The sequence below is a fragment of the Bombina bombina genome, chromosome 1 (assembly GCF_027579735.1).
Source record: "Bombina bombina isolate aBomBom1 chromosome 1, aBomBom1.pri, whole genome shotgun sequence".
NCBI classification, from domain to species: Eukaryota; Metazoa; Chordata; class Amphibia; order Anura; family Bombinatoridae; genus Bombina; species Bombina bombina.
In genome coordinates this window covers 1,038,844,043-1,038,866,422 of record NC_069499.1, presented here as the reverse complement: position 1 = coordinate 1,038,866,422, position 22,380 = coordinate 1,038,844,043, and the positions used below count along the sequence as shown (strand labels likewise).

The window sequence follows — 22,380 nt, the reverse complement described above, 5'->3', positions numbered from 1 at the left end:
GAGGGACAGGCCAAATTCAATAACACCACTAAAGTTCATCTAAGGTAACTATACTATACTTATCAATTGTATTATTGCCCTCCATACACATGAATCCGTAGATGACAATGATACTTTAATGTACCCATTTTTTATTAAGCCAAAATGTAGACAAAAAAAAAAATGCAGGCCCATATATTCCAAGTAGTTGAATGCCACCCGTACCTTATTAAACCACACTTGTGGATAGGTGTACAGTCTACTGAGTTTACCATATCACTATCTAGCTATGGACTTCTATCTTTATGAATATATATATATATTTATACCTATATGGATTGTCTGTTGACGGGTGTAAGGGCCCGCACCCGAGCAATAAGACTCATCAGTACTAAGACAGATATATTCAGGATTGCTCAAAATTAACATAGTCCATACTATATTTTGCTGTTCAGAAGACAAGTGTTTCATTACATAGAAACCACCTTGATTTCAGACTCACACTTTAAGCAATCATTACTCAGCTCCTTTATCTATTCTACTCCTTAGTCACAACTTGGAGCAAATAGCAGTTCCTGCGTAATCAGCAAACCTTGCTTACATCAGCCCTGTAGGTATTGCTCATGCATAGAACACCTTTCCTCATAGAGCTGCGCTCCTATTATAGCATTAGCATTGTCCATAGAATTAACAGACTTTAGAGCGCTTCAGCTCCATTATATATTACAGAGGTTATGGCCTTTATTACAGGGTGCGCATAGCTTTAATCCAAAGCCCCTAGTATACTCCTAGTGCAGGCTGGTCCTGCATTGCTGCTTCTATCATACATGGCCTAATTATTTACAACATCTTAAATGGGATGCATAAACTGTGTTGCTTCTGAGAATTGAGAACTTGAGGCTCCAGTGTACCAAGGGTAATTTTACTTTAGTTAAATGAATAGTCAGTCTATTTCTACTTTTTCTCCTACTAGCCCATAAGCTCATGAGTCTTTATACATTGATATGACGTATCGCTATTTACCACATTTATATAATTATCTTTCCGCCCCCCCCCCCCACCACTATAGAATGTGCCTCCTAGGTTAGGAGGACGAATTGTGCGGTTTATCTTGTCTATACCGCAACCCCTAATACTCTCCATGATTGATCAGCATCATTTATAAACTAAGCTTAAAGGTTTAAATCCAAAAATTCATCCTTGCACATTTTGCCATACCACTTAGAATACATAATTATAAGATAGCAGAATTTTATTGAATTATTGTATATGAAAGGTTATTTATATTCTATTGGCAAGTATCCTATGTGGGTTTATCTCTTATATATTATTCTTTTGTTCAATATTTCTAATGTTCATAGTTTTGTCCTCCCACAAACTTAATGTTGTAACCAGTGAGTGAGGTCTGGGAGTGTCCTCTGAGTCTAAGAATTGAGGACAATTTTATCTCTCATCATAGAAAATGTGAGGTTTAAACTTAACATGTTTAGCCATACCGTGATGTAATGGATACAATTATATATTTTGGATTGATGTGTTCTTTTCTCTATAACTAAGTATGATACTTGAAATTTCATCTGTCTGTTATATTGCTTATTTAACCTCAATAAAAATTATTTAAAAAAAAAGAAAAAAAAAAAAGATATGAGGCAGCCAAAGGGCTTTAACATAGAGATACATACATAAACATGTCTAAAGATTTATTGGTATGTATATTTATATGTCTATAAATGTATACATATGTATTTATATGTGAATATATTATTTCCATTATTTCCAGACATATATATATATATATATATATATACATATAAACACATAAATACATATGTATATATATATATATATATATAAGTGCATTGGAGTCCTTTGTAGTTAAGTAGATGAAAACATGTAAAAGCATATTTATGCAATATTCATATTTAATAAAGGTTTAAACTATGTATTTAGTGTAAATATTTCACATTCCAATGTTCTGCACATAGGGGAATATGTATTAAAGTATTTATAAATAGATATTCATATATATATCCATATATATCTATACCTATATATAATCATGTATAGATACTGTATATATTGTACACAAAAACATCAGATATATGTAGAAATATTTATTTATAAATAAATAGAACATATTCTTTCTTTTGAAGACCATTGGAATGTGAAATATTCATATTTTCATGTCGGGTTAGGGGACATGAGAATATGCCATCGGGTATTCTACTTCTATGGAGGAATACGTCAACCCACATGCAATATTCTAACTTTTTGGCTTTTCAGGTTAGCACGCGTATGTGCAAACAATTTAATTTCAACTCCTAATATTCCTATTCCTAAACACTCTCCCCCCCCCCTGCCCCTTGTCTCAAAAGCAGTCTCACTACTGCAAATCTGTATCTCATCTCATATCACTCTCCCTCTTGCTTCTACTAACTGCTGGTGACATCTCCCCTAATCCTGGTCCCCAACAACTGCCTAGCCATGCACATCCATGTATACCATCCCACAGACTCAAAAAACAAAACTCTGACAACCTTACTCACATTCCTCTTGCACCAAAAGCCACTTGCACTGTCACTTGTGCACTTTGGAACTCTCGCTCTGTTTGCAACAAACTCACTTCTATACATGACCTCTTTATCTCCCACTCCCTCAACCTTCTGGCCCTAACAGAAACCTGGCTCTCTCCCCTAGACACAGCATCCACTGCTGCTCTGTCACATGGGGGTCTCCACTTCAGCCACACTCCTAGGTCTGGTAATAGACAAGGAGGTGGTGTAGGTATTTTACTTTCCTCTCGTTGCACTTTTCAACAAATACATCCCATCTCTTCCCTCACATTTTCCTCATTCGAAAACCCACATGATTCGCTTATTCTCTCCTCTTTCTATACGTGTCGCAGTCATATACCGTCCTCCTGGCTCCTCAACTCAATTTCTAGATCACTTGGCTGCATGGCTACCTTATTTCCTTTCCTCAGACACCCCTTCCCTCATTCTTGGTGACTTCAACATCCCTCTTGACAACCCCACTGCCTCCTCTGCAAGACAACCTCTGCAACTCACTTCCTCTTTTGGTTTGTCACAATGGACTGATTCTCCCACTCACAAAGATGGTCACTCCCTTGACCTGATCTTTAGCTATTGATGCACCCTCTCAAACTTCACAAACTCCCCCTTTCCTCTTTCTGACCACCATCTCCTTACTTGCAACATATCATCCCTCCCTACAACTATCCCTCCTTCTGCTCCTCACACCAAACTTCACAGAAGCACTACGTCATTAGATCAACAACAGCTTTCTAATTCCCTTAAACCTCTCCTCTCATCCTTCTCCTCCTTTTCATGCCCTGACCAATCTATCTGCCACTATAATTCCACCCTTACATCCGTCCTTGACAATCTCGCCCCTCTTACCATAGCTCGGAAATCAAACACTCATCCTCAGCCCTGGGATACTCCTCTGACACGATACCTACGCAGATGTTCCCGTACTGCTGAGCGGCACTGGAGAAAATCTAGAAGTTCAGCTGATTTTCAACATTACAAATTTATCTTGAACTCCTACTACTCTGCCCTTAATTTCCATAAGCAACACTACTTCTCTACTCTTATCTCTAATCTTTCTTCAAACCCAAAACGTTTGTTCTCCACTTTCAATACTCTTCTCCGCCCTCCCCCACCTCCTAATACAACTTCTCTGTCAGCTCAAGACTTTGCCAACCACTTCAATAACAAAATCAACTCCATCAGAAATGAAATCAGCTCTCAACATAATTCTATTCTCTCACCCCCTCTCAATCAACCACATCCCACATAACCTTAAACTTAGCTCATTCTCCCCTGTTACTGAGGAAGAAGTTTTGGCACTTGTACTGCGCTCTCACCTCACTACCTGTTCCCTTGACCTTATCCCTCACAGCTACTCCCCTCCCTCTCTGCCACCCTTACCCCTATACTCACACACACTTTCAACCTCTCCTTCAGCACCGGTATATTTCCCACATCGCTGAAACATGCACTGGTCACACCTATCCTCAAAAAACCTTCCCTTGATCCTACCTCCCCATCCAACTACCGCCTTATTTCCCTCCTCCCTCTTGCATCAAAGCTTCTTGAAAAACTAGCTTATGCACGCCTATCCCATTTCCTTACAATAAACTCCCTCCTTGACCCATTACAATCTGGATTTTGTCCCCATCACTCCACAGAAACAGCAATTGTTAAGGTTACCAACGACCTACTTACAGCAAAATCAAAAGGCCACTTCTCTCTGCTTATTCTCCTTGATCTGTCCACAGCCTTTGACACTGTTGACCACCCTCTCTTGCTCCAAACCCTCCAATCCTTTGGCATATGTGACACAGCCCTCTCGTGGCTCTCTTCCTACCTGTCAACCCGTAGTGTAGCCTTCTCTGGGGCCTCCTCTGCCCCGTCACCACTTTCTGTCAGTGTACCGCAAGGCTCTGTCCTCGGTTCCCTTCTCTTCTCAATCTACACGTCATCACTAGGTTCCCTAATAAAGTCCCACGGTTTACAATATTATTTGAATGCCGATGACACCCAAATCTACTTCTCTGCACCAGACCTTTCTCCTTCCTTGCTAACCCGTGTCACTAACTGTCTTTCTCACATCTCCAACTGGATGTCCTCTCACTACCTCAAGCTAAATCTCTCCAAAACTGAGCTCCTTATTTTCCCCCCTTCTTCAAAACTCTCCACCCCCAATCTCTCTATAACTGTCGACAACTCCATCATTACCCCTACCCCGCATGCCCGATGTCTCAGGGTCACATTCCTTAATGAATGCCTCTGCCAGACTCATCTTCCTTACAAGTCGCTCTTCATCTGCTGCACCTCTCTGCCAATCTCTTCACTGGCTTCCTCTTGCCTCTAGGATCAAACACAAAATTCTCACTCTGACATACAAAGCCCTCAACTGAAATGCTCCCCCCTATATCTCAGACCTCGTCTCCAGATACTCTCCCTCCCGTCCCCTTCGCTCTGCTCATGACCTCCTACTCTCCTCCATTGGTATCCCCTGAACCCCCCCTAGCATGTAAGCTTAAGAGTCCAGCTGTTTGTTGATCACCTTCTCAAGAGCTGACTACAACAGTGCAACTCTTGGCTGGGCCCTCTACCCATTTGATCCCTATAACTGTTTTTTTGTACTCCGCCTTTGTTAATAGCGCTGCGGAATCTGTTGGCGCTCTACAAATAACCAATAATAATAATAATAATGTGTGCAACCCGACGTGCACAAAAAAAACTTACTTCTAGCGCAATTAACGCTCGAGCAGGAGCATTAATTAGAGCTCCCCTTGTAATCTGGCCCTTTGTGTATATAATTGATATTTGCATTCTTAAATGAGTTAATGCATCAATAATATCAAAAAGCACTTAATCTGTTAAATCAGTAACAGTAAAAAAAAAGTTAATCCTGTTGAGAATAAAAAATAATTTTAGCAATGAAACAAGTGTCTATATATTGTCACTGAGGTTAATAAATGGATAACCTGATCTTAGTCATACCCTTGTATTTATTATTTAGTAAGTGGCCATAGTGATTAGTCATCATTTTGCAATAAGGGTTCCTATGCAGGTGGTTCGATACATTAGTAACTTTGCTAAGTGGTTAATTTATCAAGAGGTGAATGACCCTATCAGTAGCAAGCTCGCTCATTTGAACCACTGCTTTATAAATCATTTTTTTCCAACTTAGGGCTAGATTACAAGTGTCTCGCTATTTAAAACTTTTGCTTGTGTGATAATACCGCCAAAAGTAAAGTTTTTTCATGCGCTGGCTACAAGTTGAAAGTAAAACTTTTGCCTGTGATCACAATACGTTGCGCATTAACTAAAGGACTTAGGATAGCACACTTGCGTTAACTTATTCTTCCCATAGACTGCAATGCGCACTAACCCAACACCATATTAAACACACAGCACTTATTAACCCCTTAATGACCAGTGCCATACCCTGTACATCGCTGCAGTCCTGGGCTTCTCTCTGCCGCAATCTCGCTAAAAATAGAGAGATTGCGCTATTTCTGCATGGGGCACTGCAGAAATGGATTTTCATCGGACAACGGTGGTGCCGATCGTTGGTGGGTGGGAGGGCAAGGAGGGAGGCGGGTGGGAGGCCCATCACTGGAGGGGGCGAGAGTGGGTGGGACCACTCGGCCACGCTACAGGGGATATAAAAATTATAAAATAACTGCCTCATTGAGGGGGAAGGAGGGAGTAGGGGCAATGAGGGGGATCCCACGTGGGATCTGTTAATGGAAAGGGATCTGGGAGGGGGAGAGTGTAAAGTATTGAGGGGGAGGGCAGCTACACTACAGTAAAAAAATTGGTCTTTTTTTTTTAAATTAGCCAAATTTGCAGCAAACTGAGTACTGGCAGACAGCTGCCAGTACCTAAGATAGCAGCAAATAGGCAGAGGGGGGAGGGTTAGAGAGCTTTTTTGGGGGGATCAGGGAGGTTTGAGGTTGGGGGTTAGGGGGGAACCTACACTGCAGCAAATCTATATTAAAAAAAAAAAAAAGGTTTTTATTCTCATACTGGTAGATTTTCTGCCAGTACTTAAGATTGCGGTGACAATTGTGAGGTGGGGGAGGGAAGAGAGCTGTTTGAGGGGGTCAGGGAGGAATCAGGGGGTGGGATGTGTCAGATGGGAGGCTGATCTCTACACTAAAGCTAAAAGTAACCCTACAAGTTACCTAATTAACCTCTTCACTGCTGGGCATAATACGTGTGGTGCGCAGCGGCATTTAGCGGCCTTCTAATTACCAAAAAGCACAGCCAAAGACATATATGTCTGCTATTTCTGAACAAATGGATGTAAGAGAAGCATTTACAACCAATTGAGGGAGAAGTTGGGACTCACACACTTGAACATATACATTTTTAGTCTTGGATCAGGCCGGCATATACACTGTCCACCCTGGGGCCAATTACCTTTTAGATATTCATATGTGAAAAATGCAAACTGTTATTAATATATTTCAACCATTGACAAATTGGTAATCAATCACTGCCCAAAAACCACCGTTCCTGAAAAACTCCGTATTCACTACTCCCAAAACAGCTATCCTCATGGGAGATTAGCAGGGTTATATGTATGTGAGTGCTATGTTTAAAATGGAGAAGATTGACATACAAGGTTCACAACTATACTCCAACAACATGAAACAAAAGCAGCCTACTCACAGTGACATATCCCTTTAAGAACGGATCTCCCTTGATATCCGCTATGACTCTCTCCTGGCTCCGTAGTGGAGAGCTGTAAACTCGTAGTGTGCAATCCGTTTTGTGCCCTCTGTGCTGTGTTCAATCCACTTTCATGGGCTGTCTTTTAATGCAGACTTTCTTTCACTACCCTTGGGAAAGTGTACACAGATATTGTAAAATCTCCCCTGCAGAAACCCTCCCACTCAACTGTGCTCACTCCTGGCCAAACGGCTTCCACATTCAGACAATGTAGTAGTAGTTAGGAGCACGAAGTGGTTGGGGTTTAAAATCAATATTTATTGTTGCTTACAATTTAAAAAATAAAGGGAACAATGCCCTAAGTGAAACCTCTGTAACGGGAGGCAAAAGAGACAATGGCTGACATGTTTGGGCACTTAGCCGTACTCGTAGCCTATGTGTAAAATCCATTCTCACACACCTTTAAAAACATTTGCTAACTTCTGATAGGAGTAGAGGAACACACATTCTAAACACTTCCTTCCTCTCGATCAGCCCTGCTATTCCGTATATCGCTAGTATTCGCTCCTCTCCTCCGGCTTCAATTACACAGCTTACATGCCTGTACTATTTCAAATGAATACTTTCAGCTGCCTGGAGGGATGCAAATATCAGCAATTGTGACACCACAACTAAACTATACCCTACTCTGTGTACGGGAAACCAAACTTTCCCATATTCACTTAAAGGAACCTCAGTCAGTTAATCTAAATATTGACCCGATATTAAAAATTGGTATAATGAGGTAAACCGTTACACCTCAATAGTGTGTGCCCAAAGGTCACTAGTCATATCCATAACTAACACCTAGCATGCTTGATACATATATATACAGAACGCTGATTAATCTGTATAATGATCAAAAAACTGCCACAAAAGGCACACATAAGGGTGATGATAGGACCTGACACTTAAAAGAATACTGCTCTATTTACAACCCTCTTATAGAACCCGATATGGACATTAACTATATTAAATTAAAGAGGGGGACTCTAGTAACACTTCTTACTGCAGTTAGGACCCTTCTCTATATCCTTTGAATATTACCAAAAATTAATGAGGTCAAATTCAGAGTTCAAACCCTCTGGAATTCTAGTCCTCATTCTGAATATCCAGAAGGCCTCTCTCTCTGCCAATTTTCTTGATCTACTCACTCCTGGCTTCACCTTGTGGACCCTCTCTATTAGATTCCATCTAAAGTGAGCCACATCTTTACCATGGAACCTAGCAAAATGATTTAACAGAGGGGTGGTAAGGGTACCTGCTCTAATGTCTCCTAGATGCTCCTTAATCCTAACGCGAGCTTCTCGGGTGGACAAACCCACATATTGAAGGCCACACTGTAAGCAAGAGATGACATATACAATGTGTCATGAGATGCAGGACATATGCAGGACACAGCAATGATGGTACAACTCTATTTTATTACAGAGCATAGCAATACACATCCAGACAGGTTGATTGTACTAAACTAACTGCGACACAGACACCGGACCTAAGCCCCGCCCACATACTAGTGACATCACATCCTGCTCTCATCACATCTTCCCCTTTTTCAAAGGCAAAGCATACATTTGCATATAATAAATAACAAGGTACACCAACAGGGTATACAACAACATTTTTGTTTTTGAACATTATAAAAACAGATAGATTAGAAAACATGAACAAATAAATTACATCCTGACTTGGAACAAATAAATTACATCCTGACTTGGACATCGGGGTAGACTACCCTAGTCCACAGTGACCATGGGATTATTCTGCCCATACTTCCGGTCACTGTTCTAGCTAAAGTCAGTCCCTGTATCGGGCCGGAAGTTTCACCACTCTTCCGCTTGATGTAACTTTGCATGAACTGTCCTCTGATACAGAAGATGGTGAACAAGAGTCTGCTGGAGGCAAAGATATATCCCCGCTGTGATCTTGCTGAGGGGAAGGCACCTCTCTTAGAACAGGGGATCCCACCGGCGGTGGTACTGAGGTATCCGGTTCCAGACTCTCAGGTACAGACTGAAGATGTCTTCGGTTACGGCGTGTAACCGTCCCTCCCTCTGTAAGGACTGTGTAAGACCTTGGTTCTGGAGAGCGGCCCACTACCGTAGCAGGCGTCTTCCATTTCTTCTCATCATCCAGTTTAATTCTGACACTTTGGCTCGCTTTCAGTTCCTGTAAAGGCCTGACAGAATGTCTCCTGTCGTAGAAGAAACGATAACCCTTTTTGGCCTCTTCATCCCTCCTAAGGACTTCGTCCCGAGGAACAGGGCCAGGCGGCTTGAAGACACCCACTGAGGGTAAAGTGGTGCGAATCTGGTGTCCTAGCATCAACTGTGCCGGGCTAAACCCGGTGGCTTAAATGGGCGTCGCCCTGTATGACAAGAGGGCTAGGTACGGCTCAGATTGCTTTAGAATGAATTTTGTTGTTTGAACTGCCCTTTCAGCCATTCCGTTGGCCTGCGGATAATGTGGACTTGACGTGGAATGTACAAAATCATATTCCCTGCTGAAAGCACTGAACTCTGTAGAAGCGAACTGCATACCATTATCACTCACCAGCTCCATTGGAAAGCCCAAGCGGGCGAACAAGCTCTTCAGGTGAATGATAACGGCCTGACTTGTGATATCATTCAGGGGTGCAATTTCCAAATACCTGGAATAGTAGTCGATCACAACAAGAAACTGTTTCCCGTGCAGTTCACACAAATCAGCAGCTATTTTCTGCCACGGCCCCGCAGGCAGTGGAGTAGACATCAAGGGCTCCCTTCTCTGAGTAGACACATTTAGACATGTGAATTGCAATGTCGGAGCTGATCCCAGGCCACCACACAGCTGTAGCTGCTCTCTCTCTGCACTTTGTAATGCCTAAGTGGCCATCATGAATCCTGTTTAACATCTCTTTCCTCATGCTGACAGGAATTACAATGCGGTCTTGGAACAGCACCAACCCCTCCAGCTCCGTGAGCTGCGACCTCTCAGGCTGGTAAGCACTTAAAGACATCCAGGCTGCCCGGCTCTCGGGCCAGCCTTCTCTTATGTACCTTATAACTTCTTGCAGATCTGTGTCCAAATATGTCTCCTTCTTTATCTCTTCCAGTTTCCTTGAAGAAATGGACTTAGAGGCCAGAACTGAATCAACATACACTTTCACATCCGATTCTGTGGAGGATTCTTCAGCAGCAGCCAGCAAGAGCCTGGATAGTGTATCTGCCACAACCAGCTGTTTCCCCGGCACCTCAGGCACCTGCCTGAACATTGAACCTGAGCAGTCTCATTAAAAGTCTCTGGCATCTCAAGGGTGTTTTGTCAATGTCATAAGAATTGATTAGAGGGACTAGCGGTTTGTGGTCAGTTTCCAGACTAAATTTCTCCAAACCCACTAGATAACGCTGAAAGCGCTCACAAGCCCAAACTGCAGCCAGGCACTCTTTCTCAATTTGAGCGTATTTTGACTCCGCAGCCGTCAGTGTGCGGGAACAGTAGGCGATGGGCTGTAGTTTGTTGTCATTCAGCTGCAGGAGTGCAGCCCCCAACCCATAACTGCTTGCATCAGCACTAACCACAGTCTTTTTTGAAGGGTCGTAGAACCCCAGCACTGGGGCAGACCCCAGCAGGGACTTGGCATGCAGGAACGCTTTTTCTTGTGAGGGTCCCCAGACCCAGGCAACATCTTTCTTAAGCAACTCTGTGATAGGGTGTAAAACTGTAAATAAATCTGGAAGAAACTTGCCCACGTAATTTACAAGGCCCAATATCTGTCTCAGCTCATGTACATCAGAAGGGCTTTTCCTCTGTTCAATAGCCCGAATTTTCTCGGGGTCCGGCTTGATGCCATCCCCGTTGATGATATGCCCAAAGTAGCATAATTCAGTTTTCCTAAAATGACATTTTTCTTTATTCAGCTTCAGCCCAGACTCTTTGATAGCCTGCAGCACACAACTCAAAAGCTGATCATGCTCCTCCACTGTAGACCCATACACTAGAATGTCGTCCATGACGACCGCTGTGCCCACGTGGCCACTCAGGAGAGAACTCATTTCCCTTTGAAAGATTTCAGGAGCGGAGGATATCCCAAAGGGGAGTCTGCAGAACCGACCTACCGGTGTGATAAAGGTAGTCAGTTTGCGGCACTTTGGATCCAGGGGGATCTGCCAAAAGCCGCTAGAAGCGTCTAATGTGGAAAAGAACTTCGCCCCAGCCAACCTCGGGGCTATATCTTCCAATGCCAGCAGCACAAATCTCTCCCTCTTCACTGCCTCATTCAACCTTTTCAGGTCCACACAGATGCGCACCTTTCCATTTTTCTTTGCAACTGGAACAATGGGGGCACACCAATCAGTTGCTTCAACAACCTCTTCAATAACCCCCATAGACTTCATGCGCATGAGCTCTTTCTCCACTTGAGGCATGAGCGGGAACGGAATTCTACGAGGAGTAGAAATACTGTATGGGACTGCGTCACTTTTAAGTGCTATACGGACAGGTTTGCAGTTCAGTAGGCCCAACTCGCCAAACATATCTTCAGAGATCTCATTCACTCTGGCCACGAGGCCCAAGTCACAGGCTGCTTTTCTGCTCAATAAACTGTTAACACACTGACCTCGGATCACATGCACCCACATGGTGAACTTCCTTTGTTTGTACTCACAGCTGGCAAGAAATTTCCCCACACAATCAATGCGGCCACCAGGACTATGGACATTTGTAGTAACCTTCGCCAGCTGGGGCTGTCGAGGCAGTTTCATAAATTCAGCAAAAGACATTACAGTGATATCTGCTCCTGTGTCAATCTTAAAATCAACTTTGGCTCCCATTACAGTAAAAGTAACTTTCCAATCTTCCTCTGAGCTTGTCCGTTCCACAACAGACCCCACAAAAGACACTTCCTGACCCTCCTGGTCACTGTCCACCTGCATCTCCTTAATGTATTCAGTTTTACACACCACTTCAAAATGGCCTATTCTGTTACATTTTCTGCATCTTTTATCTCTGGCCGGGCATATAGCACTCTGATCATGAGCCCGGTAGCACCGTGTGCATCAGCCATGTTGCGCCCATCCACTTCTAGGCCTTTCCAGTACTTTAGATCTACCGCTCACACTGTGCCTTTCACTAGTAATTTTCCTAGACTGTTGCACTTCCTCCACAATACTCTCAGACCTCAGATCAGCACTTTGCTTTTTCACCAGTTCACTCTGGCGGGCCATCCTAATAGCCCTGTCTAACGTTAAATCAGGCTCTAACTGCAGCTTCAGGGAGACTTCAGCATCTGCAATTCCAATAACTATTCTGTCTCTGATTTGCTCTTCTTTAGCAACACCAAACTCACAGAATTCAGCTAGTTCATACAGGCTGCGCACAAATGACTCCACAGATTCTCCCACACGCTGATTACGTTTGTGAAAACAAGCTCTCTCATGAATCACATTTCTTTTGGGCACAAAGTGGGCACTGAGTTTATCCATAACTATATCAAAGTTAACTTCTTCCCCTTCTTGGAAAGTAAAAGCATTGAACACTGGCTCTACATCTTTCCCCATAGAGTATAAAAGAGAATTAACTTGTACTTCACCACTCTCCTTGTTCAGTTTGGATGCAATCCTGAAGCGCTGAAACCGCTGACGCCATGTGGGCCAAGCTGCAGACTGAGAAAAGTCAAAAGGCTCAGGTGGGGTAAACTTTGACATTACAATCGATCAGGAACAGAAGCGCAGTCCAGAACTTCTGACACCATGTCATGAGATGCAGGACATATGCAGGACACAGCAATGATGGTACAACTCTATTTTATTACAGAGCATAGCAATACACATCCAGACAGGTTGATTGTACTAAACTAACTGCGACACAGACACCGGACCTAAGCCCCGCCCACATACTAGTGACATCACATCCTGCTCTCATCACACAATGTAAGTGGAACGACAGTTAAGACAGCTTTTTATGTGAAATGTCTCTCCTGTAACCAATGATTTAAAACTGTTGCCAATAGATGCTTTGACACAAGCCACACAGGTCATGTTGTTACAACGATACATTCCATTCATTCGGAGCTAAGCTGAATTGTCTACAACCGTGTTCTTAAGCCTCGTGGGTGCCACAATGTTTCCAATAGTCAAACCCTTCCTGTAGGTAAATCTAATTCCACCTTCATCTGCTGCAATTAAAGGGAAATGCTTCCTCACTATTTTGCAAATCTGGGTATATTGACGGGAGTATTCAGTGGTAAACAATACCTTGTTGCTATGCCTCTCTATTTCACTAATCTGCTTACATTTAGACTTTTTGAGAAGGTTGTCCCTATCCAATGTTTTGACTACTCGCCTCGCCTTCTGGATGGTAGAGTGTTTATACCCTCTCTCCTTCAATCTTACTATTAAATCATCAGCCTGCCTCTCGTACTCTCCATCACTTGTGCAATTTCTTTTTAACCGTATATACTGTCCTTTTGCTACTCCCTCAAATACTCTTTGTGGGTGACAGCTAGAGGCATGGAGTAGTGAGTTGCCTGATATTGGCTTACGGTAGATCTTTGCTTCTATGTTTCTATCTGATTTGCCCATAAGAGTGAGGTCAAGAAAATGTATTTCTGTTTCATGTGACTCAACGGTAAAGCTTATGCCAACCTCATTTTCATTGAGGTAGGCTACAAATGCACACATGCTCTTCTCTGTGCCTTTCCAGATGAAGAGCATGTCATCTATGAAGCGACCATACCACAAAATTTCTCGTCTGTGAGGGTTTGTTTCTCCAAAGACGTGGCACAGCTCCCACCAACCCATAAAGAGGTTAGCATAGGGGGGCAAACTTTGCCCCCATAGCTGTCCCACGTCTCTGGAGAAAGAACTCCCCTCCAAACTCGAAATAATTGTGAGTCAAAAGAAATTTGATGACCCCGACGACATATTCCACAAATGTTCCTTCCTCACTGAATTTTTTATCCAGAAATGTTTTTATAAAAAATTATAAATTAAAAAAAAGTTTAATAATATTAAGTAAGGTACGGACGGTCAAGTCTACTTGGGAACTCCACTGCTTGTAGTTATTTACTACTACGCAAGTATTTCCTTTTGCAGTGTGTCCCCTGAGTGAAAGCAGGGCCTCAATCACTCTGAACAAGCGAGTTTGAGCCACCTCAGAGGTGACAAAGAGGTAAAATAGCAATGGCTGTATGACTGCTGCTTTGTTACTTGGGGTAAGCAGGCACCACAACGGCACCAAAGCAGCCTCTCCAACTTAGTGCATGGAAGCAAACGTGAGCTTCAGACTCAACACTGCTATATTCCACACAGTTATTGGTTGTACACTCTAGTGACCTATTTATAACTTTTCTAATTGGCCTCAGCAGAGAGGAATACCTAAGTTACAACATGGCAGTGCCCTTGGATTTATGGACACTCAAACTTTACTATTTTCTTTTAATATTTAAACAACTAAAATAATTTATCTGCATAGTATCCTCTTTGCTTTGAATACTATCTGAAACTTAATAATAAGTATTTGACATTTAAGAAGACATCTAACTTCACTTTTCACCAAAAAATTTGTATTGATGTTGAATATGACATCAAGGCTACTTTAGTTTAAACATGTTCCTGTGTGCATGTTAACTATGTGCTGTAACTGTAGATCTTTTATTAAAATGTGAGTTCCTGTGTCAATATTTCAAGTGCTTTTGATATAGGTGCTATAAATGAAAACCCCCAAAAGATAAAAATAAGAATGTTATCGCTCACAAAGGTATATACTTAAAAAAAAGCTTCCTAAAGTAAATATTGTTATCTCAGTCTTTTAAAAGTTTTATGTGTTAGACGTCTATTAATATATTTTAATCTAAAAGTATTGACAAAGCCACAGGAAGTTTGTTTTATAATAAAAGAGGGTAACAGAAACTACTTTTTCCATTAATCAAATAAAGTCAGGAATAGAATGAGGGGGGGGGGGGGCAGATGTGGGTCTCGGTTACCAGGGCACTAAATAGAACATGTGCTAATCATGCAATGTCTAAATGCTAGGCGGTTTGAAAAGTATACAGGTAGCCCTCAGTTTACGCCGGGGTTAGGTTCCAGAAGGAATGGTTGTAAATCGAAAGCACTGTAAATTGAAACCCAGTTTATAATGTAAGTTAAGGGGAAGTGAGGGAGATAGGTTCCAGGCCCCTCTCAAAATTGTCATAAGTAACACCTAATACATTATTTTTAAAGCTTTGAAATGAAGACTTTAAATGCTAAACAGCATTATAAACCTAATAAAATAATCACACAACACAGAATATATAATTAAACTAAGTTAAATGAACAAAAACATTTGCTAAGCAGCATTATAAAACTAATAAAATAATCACACAACACAGACTTCACTTGCATTTTTCTGCAAACAGTTCTTTCTATGCATTCCAATCTGGACTGATTTATAGACAGGAAGATCATGTTAGTTTGAAATCTGCTCGATAGCCCAGGTCTGGTTAAACTGATTAATTTCAGCTTGCTTGGCTTTGCTGCAACATAAGCGGACAGCTCCACCTACTGGCTATTTTAATAAATGCACTGCTTCTCAATGCTTTTCAATTGCAGTCACATGACTGGGAAAAAAGGTTGTTATTCTAAAACGGCGTAAATTGAACCGTTGTAAAACGAGGGCCACTTGTATTCAGTTACATAGGTTCCAATCATACTGATATTTTGCATGTTATTTTTAATAATGAAAGGATGCCATACACATGCTTCCATATCACTGCACACATCTAGCATTTCATTGTTATGTGAATAGCACTACTGGAAAACCACAGGGAAATCTTTCTGTTAGACCGCTAGAAAGTAATGAGCCAACAGAGCTCCCATCACATATTTCATGAAACTGAATGCCATTTCATAAAGGAAATATGTTAACATTTTCTAACAAAAAGTATCCATTCTAGTTTTATATTGATATATGCTTTTGTATCCCCCCCCCCCCCACAATATAATTTGTTACAATTATCTTTATGCTGCCTAACGCCATTGCATGCTACACACAGTGTTCCATTATGGTACATGATGATCACAATATGGGAGTTCTGTCCTTTTGTCACTTTTCCTCTGTTTGGAAAATCAGCAAACACACTTGAAATCATGTGGCACTCCTGTATCGTGTGTATATATATATATATATATATATATATATATATATATATATATATACATATTAATTTATACTGTACTTTGGAGCCCTTTCCACTCAAATACCTGCACATATGGGGGGGAAATTACTTCAATTTTAATATGTGTTTTAGTGTTCATGTACTGTAAATATTTTACATTCCTCTGTTCTTCCCATAGGGGAAATGTTCTATCTATGTATTTTTAAATAGATATTCCTAAATACATATATCTGTATATACCCATAAATATATATATATATATATATATATATATATAAAAATAAAAAAAATATATATATATATATACTGTATATATAAAGTTAGCTTGCATCAGCTTTCACTCACATGCAAACATTTTACTTTCAACTTCTAATATGATGTCGATGCGATGTTTGCGAGAGAGTGAAAGCGCCACTTGTAATCTGGCCTTTTGTGTTTAACTAGATTTTGCTGATACATTGTTTTTTACTTTAAGCTTTTTTTTATGTATTTTATTTTTTCTCTCATGTACATGATAGAGAAGCATTTTAAAAAAAAATATTTATGGGTAAAGAAATGTTACATAAAAGCAATTTAAATGTAAAGTAAAACTAAAACAGCAATATCAGTTTCTACTAATGCTTATTGGTTGATAAGGAGAACTCCAGAAACACTATTGGTGTCGCAAGATGGGCAATAAAAAACATTGACTTATTCAGGACAGGAACATGCGTTTTTAAAAAAGTAACTATTTTTTTCACCAGACAAAACCATTTATTAAAAAAAAAATGTTGGAGTGGCGGAGCAAGCTCTGCATCTGAGAGGTCGCCTATCACAACAGCTCCGGACCTGTTCCGACAATCTACTCATCTCTGACTGCTCCGTGCAGTCCAATTTGCTGCTAAGGTGGGGTATATGTACCAGGGAGACACCTCAAACCCTTAGCAATTTGACTACAGGAGATCGACATAATCTATCCCCGCAAAGGTAATCGCAGTGGCCATTAGGGAGCAGCCATCTTATCACCTACGTGAAACCCTAGCTATATTTGCTGTTTACTTGGTATCATTCCAGGAGAAGCAGCTGCTTCAGAAACATGGAAGAGTTCCAAGCAATTATACTAGCTCAGCTGGAAGCCTTTGACAGCCTGATGAGTCGTAGATTTGATGACCTGAAGATAGTGCTTTGGGAAACTACTACACCACTAACCTCTGTACCGGACTTAAAGACGAGCGCAAAAGCTTCAACAGCCCATCTCCTATCACTACAGCATCTAGCGCAAGAACTCACAATATGCCCTGATCTGCTAACAACGAAGCCTGCAACAGTCTTCCCGGACATGGTGGGAATGACACTGCCCTCAACGGCTCCGTATGGGAATGCGGCTGGCCTCCCTGGAGAGGTCGGGTGCCTCAACTTACCACTTGATAACTCAAGAGACTACTTGCAGCATTATGAGAATCACAGCTGCATAGAGGTCACATACACTTCGCTCCATAATACAGTATGGGTATATAAGCATTTATTTATTTTAAACTCACACTTCTTTTATATCCCTAACTATCATATGTGAGAGCCCAATTTGTGCTTTTAAGATCACACCTTTGATCAAGGGGTTGGTGTATGCATTCTAAGATAGCACATCAATTTAATGACCCAAATGCTTATCCATTATAGCACCACTATAAGTTCTCAATAACTCTCCAATTACCCTCACTAACACTTGTTACCAACTGAAACTTCTCTCTCACATCAGAACACATAGGGGTAATAGCATAGGCATGTGTTCATCCCCCCTTAGATTACTTACCCCATTTAAAGTCAATAATACATTTAGATGCACCCCTTACCGCTGACATACAGAGGGCTAACTTAATTTATTTTAAATTGTTCATTTTTCCTGGGTTTAGCAACTTTTTGATTCTCCTAATGTAAGGAGCCTCTCCTCCCTTTAATTTGTAACATAAGAGGCTACTATATGATAGGAGATCATCCTTAGTTCATTTACTTGGTATATATTATCTGCTGTGACACGGTCTCATACCTAACTACTCCCCAGGATGAAGATCTCAAGACCGGACATAAGGGGTCTACCTATATCCTCAACGATGTTTGCCTTGTTTTTCACAAGTCTAACTTTAGTTAGAATAGGCTGATTACTAAAATAAGGATAATGGTGTTCTTATGGTCTTTAGACTGCATGAGCCCTATGTCCCACAATACTTTAATATCGGAGCGTAAACTCATAGCTCCCAAAGGGGGTTCTTATTTATTATATATTTAGAGATTAATCACCCATTACTCATCCCCTTGCAGAAATTTCCTTCTACTGCAAATCCTATTAGGAGACTTTAGTTCTCCCTTATACTTCTATTATACCATATCTTCAACTGACATTTTAAGAACAGAAACCCAAATTGAGCCCAATATACAATTCAGTGATTCCTAGCTTAGAACATATATACTAGCATCATTTTCCTCACATACTCCCCTATATCGAGCAGTTATTATTTACTATTCTTTAGATCACTTCTGTAATTATTCTCCATCCCATACATTCTCACCCAATAGTTCTATTGCCTGCAGGTTCGACTACATATTGCAATGATAAATAAATAAGATCTAATTAATTAACATCCCAGGGTCATTCTCCTCATAAAGGTTTATTAGCAACCATTGGAATGTCACTCCCTCTAGACAGCGGTTGAGCTGTTGGCCCTTTATTTAACCTGGTTTACTTATCTTATATATGAAGTGGTCAGCGTCAGCTCATAAAGGTTTGCAGCCAACTATATTTTTATATCCATTTGTTGTACAATTTGATGAAAGTTGATTTCTCAGGCTATTTATGCTGGTAGCCGATCGTATTACTTCATTCTTATGTTGTATTAGATCAGGGGCGTTGACCTTTCTCCTCTCCCTGTTGTACACTACAGCATCACTATTGTATGGTCATTGGTCAGGATCAACTTGTAAGTTCACCATGAGCCACTACTGTTTCTTTCACTACATTGGGTACAGAATTTGTGATTGATGCTTTTGTGTTTTGTACCATTTACATAGCATGGGTTGGCAGACCTATGGTGTAAGTCAGTTCGATATATTTTAACACTATACACCTTCAATAAGCAGTTAGTTCAGTACCCATGGATTGTGTTTTTTCACCACTCACTACAGGGTTAACCACCCTCCTTTATGAACTCCAGGATCTTTAATAATGGGATATAGCAAATTAGTGCATGTAATAGCTTATAATGTTCACGCTCTGATTGGAACCCGGCTCAGGATAACAGATAGTGGAGACTCAGTGTAAATATCTTGCCATACTTTTATCTTTCTATAGACCCCTACCCTCAGACATCTTCACCCCACTATTTTTACTATAAGCCCACCCTCTCCACTCTCTCATAACTATGCTTTGGCAGACTAGAGAGCTCCCCACTCTCCCCCCCCCCCCCTTTATTACAAGCGGCTCTTGCCCGCTGAGCTCACCTTTCTCCTCTATGTACTATGGCCCATGATTGGCCAAGACAAACGCCACCTCCCCACGTACTCATTTTTTTATAAGCTAAGGTGTCCAAGAGCGGCCCCTCTTGCATAGTGGAGACCATTTGCTACATAATATGCTATAAAACTGAAGTTTCGCTTTACTAAGTCCAAACCCTATTATACACTTCATCATACGTAATACACATAATAGACTTCACTAACTGGGGTAGTTTTCATTCAATGTACCTCATTCATTTCCTGCTAGATTCAATGTAAAGAATTTTGTACTTGACCATGGGGCAGATTTATTATTGTGCAAGGTTAATATGTAGTGAACCTGACTCTCCGAGTTCACTAATTGCGGGGTGAATTTCAGTCACCATATTTATCATTCCACGAGTATCTTCCAACTCTGGTTTAAATATCAGATGAGGGAGACTGCAACTAATAGAATTTGCCTCTTGATAAATTCCCCCCATGGTGTATTGTTTGTGTATAACTATTCAGTAAAAATAACTGCCTGCAATAAAGCCAACTCAGTACATAAAACTAAAGTTTTTCATGTTCTTTTGAATGATTAATGCTATTTTTTGTTTTCTTTTTTAGCATAGCTACAGAGAAGTGGGAATTCTGCTCCTTTATCTGGCAGTGGGCGTGTCTGTTTTCTCTGGAATGGCATATACTGCAGAAAAGGATGAAGACACAGGATTTGACACAATCCCTTCTTGTTGGTGGTGGGGAACAGTGAGCATGACCACTGTAGGCTATGGAGATGTAGTGCCCGCGACTGTTGCAGGAAAACTAGCTGCCTCTGGCTGTATCTTAGGAGGGATATTGGTCGTGGCTCTGCCTATAACAATTATATTTAATAAGTTTTCGCACTTTTACCGACAGCAAAAAGCTCTTGAGAATGCTGTGAGAAACAGTGATAGAAGGACAACCAATGACAATGACGTAACCGAGGACAAATACACTGACAATTCTGCAGAGCTTTAAAAAATCTCTTGGGAAAAAAAACAAAAGAATCGGTTTTCTATTAAAAGTGGCTGACATTTGATATATTTTGGCATTTTGAGCTCTTGTGTGAGCCTATTATCTTTCTGTTAGTTTAACCACAATAAATAGTAGAAAGCTGGCTTGTCCAATGGGATCATTGAGAGCTTGATATAGAGCAGGTTTAAGAAAACAACTTTGTGAGCCCAGTTCAGTAAATAAGTTGCTCAGGTATTGAGTTTGTACACATAAGGATATTTTAAAGCCCTGATCTGTAATCAACTCTGAAAGATGTACACTGAAAACCTTGTTGTTAAGCTTAGCATACATTGGTATTTCTGTGTAATCAAACATTTTATTTCCCAGAGTCAGCACTACAACTACAAAAGTGGAAGTAGGTTCTTCTCAAAGTCTTACTATTTAAATGCCAACCCACACGTCTTTTAATTTAACAGGTTAATCTCTGGTCTAAAGGACCATAATCCAACTTCTTCAATGATGTAGGTTACTCAGACACATCTGCAACCTAGCGGCCTGGTGAGGAGGACATGACTGAGCTGTCCATTAACCCACTTGCTATTTCTCTAGGTACTAAATAACGAGTCAGAGGCACTTCCGTATTGCTCCTGGGCTCTGTAATGAAGCCTTTAGCTCAGCTCCCACTCTGTATTCGAAAGAGGGGAAGAACCTGCAACACCGAGCACCAAGTGATGTGTAGTGAGGTGGAGGACAAAACATTTATCTCATACTTATGCAATACAAATAAACAGATGATCTGTTATTTGAAAGAGGGAAAGCTCTTCTTAAATGACGAGTCACTTGGGCCCCATTATATATCAGGGGCATAGTATTGGAGTTGGAGTGTATTACAGATCCCCTGTTGCCCCACATTAGCTGCTTAGTGGGACATGAAATCACTCATTCGAAAGAGTGGAATATATGCTGATGTCATAGTAATAGCGATGACCTGCGTTGCTGGGCACCAGGGAGCTTTAGCACCCTTATAAAAGATTTAAAATAAGGTAACCAGTCACAGTTACACTTTTATTTCAAATCAGGGGTCTATGTGCAGGTGTATGTAAATAGGAAATATGAGTTTATGTGCACATCCTCTATATTGCTTGTTGCATATTGTTAATAAAACGTAACTTTTATTAAAATTATTAAATGTCTAGGCTTAAACCAAAGGGAGTACCTATGTAGTATTAATTTGTTATTAATTTTATTATTATATTATTATTTGTTTAATATTTATGAATCCGCCTATATACAATGTCATTATACTTATATAAGTTAATGTAAAATGTATCAAAAACAATTTTCAATAAAACTTGGATTAGAAAAAAATTATTAAGGGCTAGATTACAACTGGAGCGGTAATTACCGCTCCCACTTGCATGCTAACTCCACTCGACTTTTGGCTGTCTGCGCGTGTCGGGAAGCTTGCGTATTACAAGTTGAAAGTATTTTTTTTGCTTGTGTGTTAACATGACACGCACAAAGAGCCGAAGTTAGAATATTGTGACCGCATTAAAGTACTCCCCATAGACT

General features: G+C 40.8%; 1 protein-coding gene across 1 annotated transcript in view; it reads left to right on the top strand.

Annotated features, from left to right (window-relative positions):
• KCNS1 (potassium voltage-gated channel modifier subfamily S member 1) overlaps positions 1 to 20,832 on the top strand; it is a 37,084-nt gene extending 16,252 nt beyond the window's left edge. The window contains exon 2 of the mRNA XM_053693467.1: positions 20,443 to 20,832. Within this exon, the coding sequence (XP_053549442.1) occupies positions 20,443 to 20,832 (390 nt within the window). The remainder of the gene's footprint in view (positions 1 to 20,442) is intronic.
• Positions 20,833 to 22,380: the final 1,548 nt, after the last annotated feature.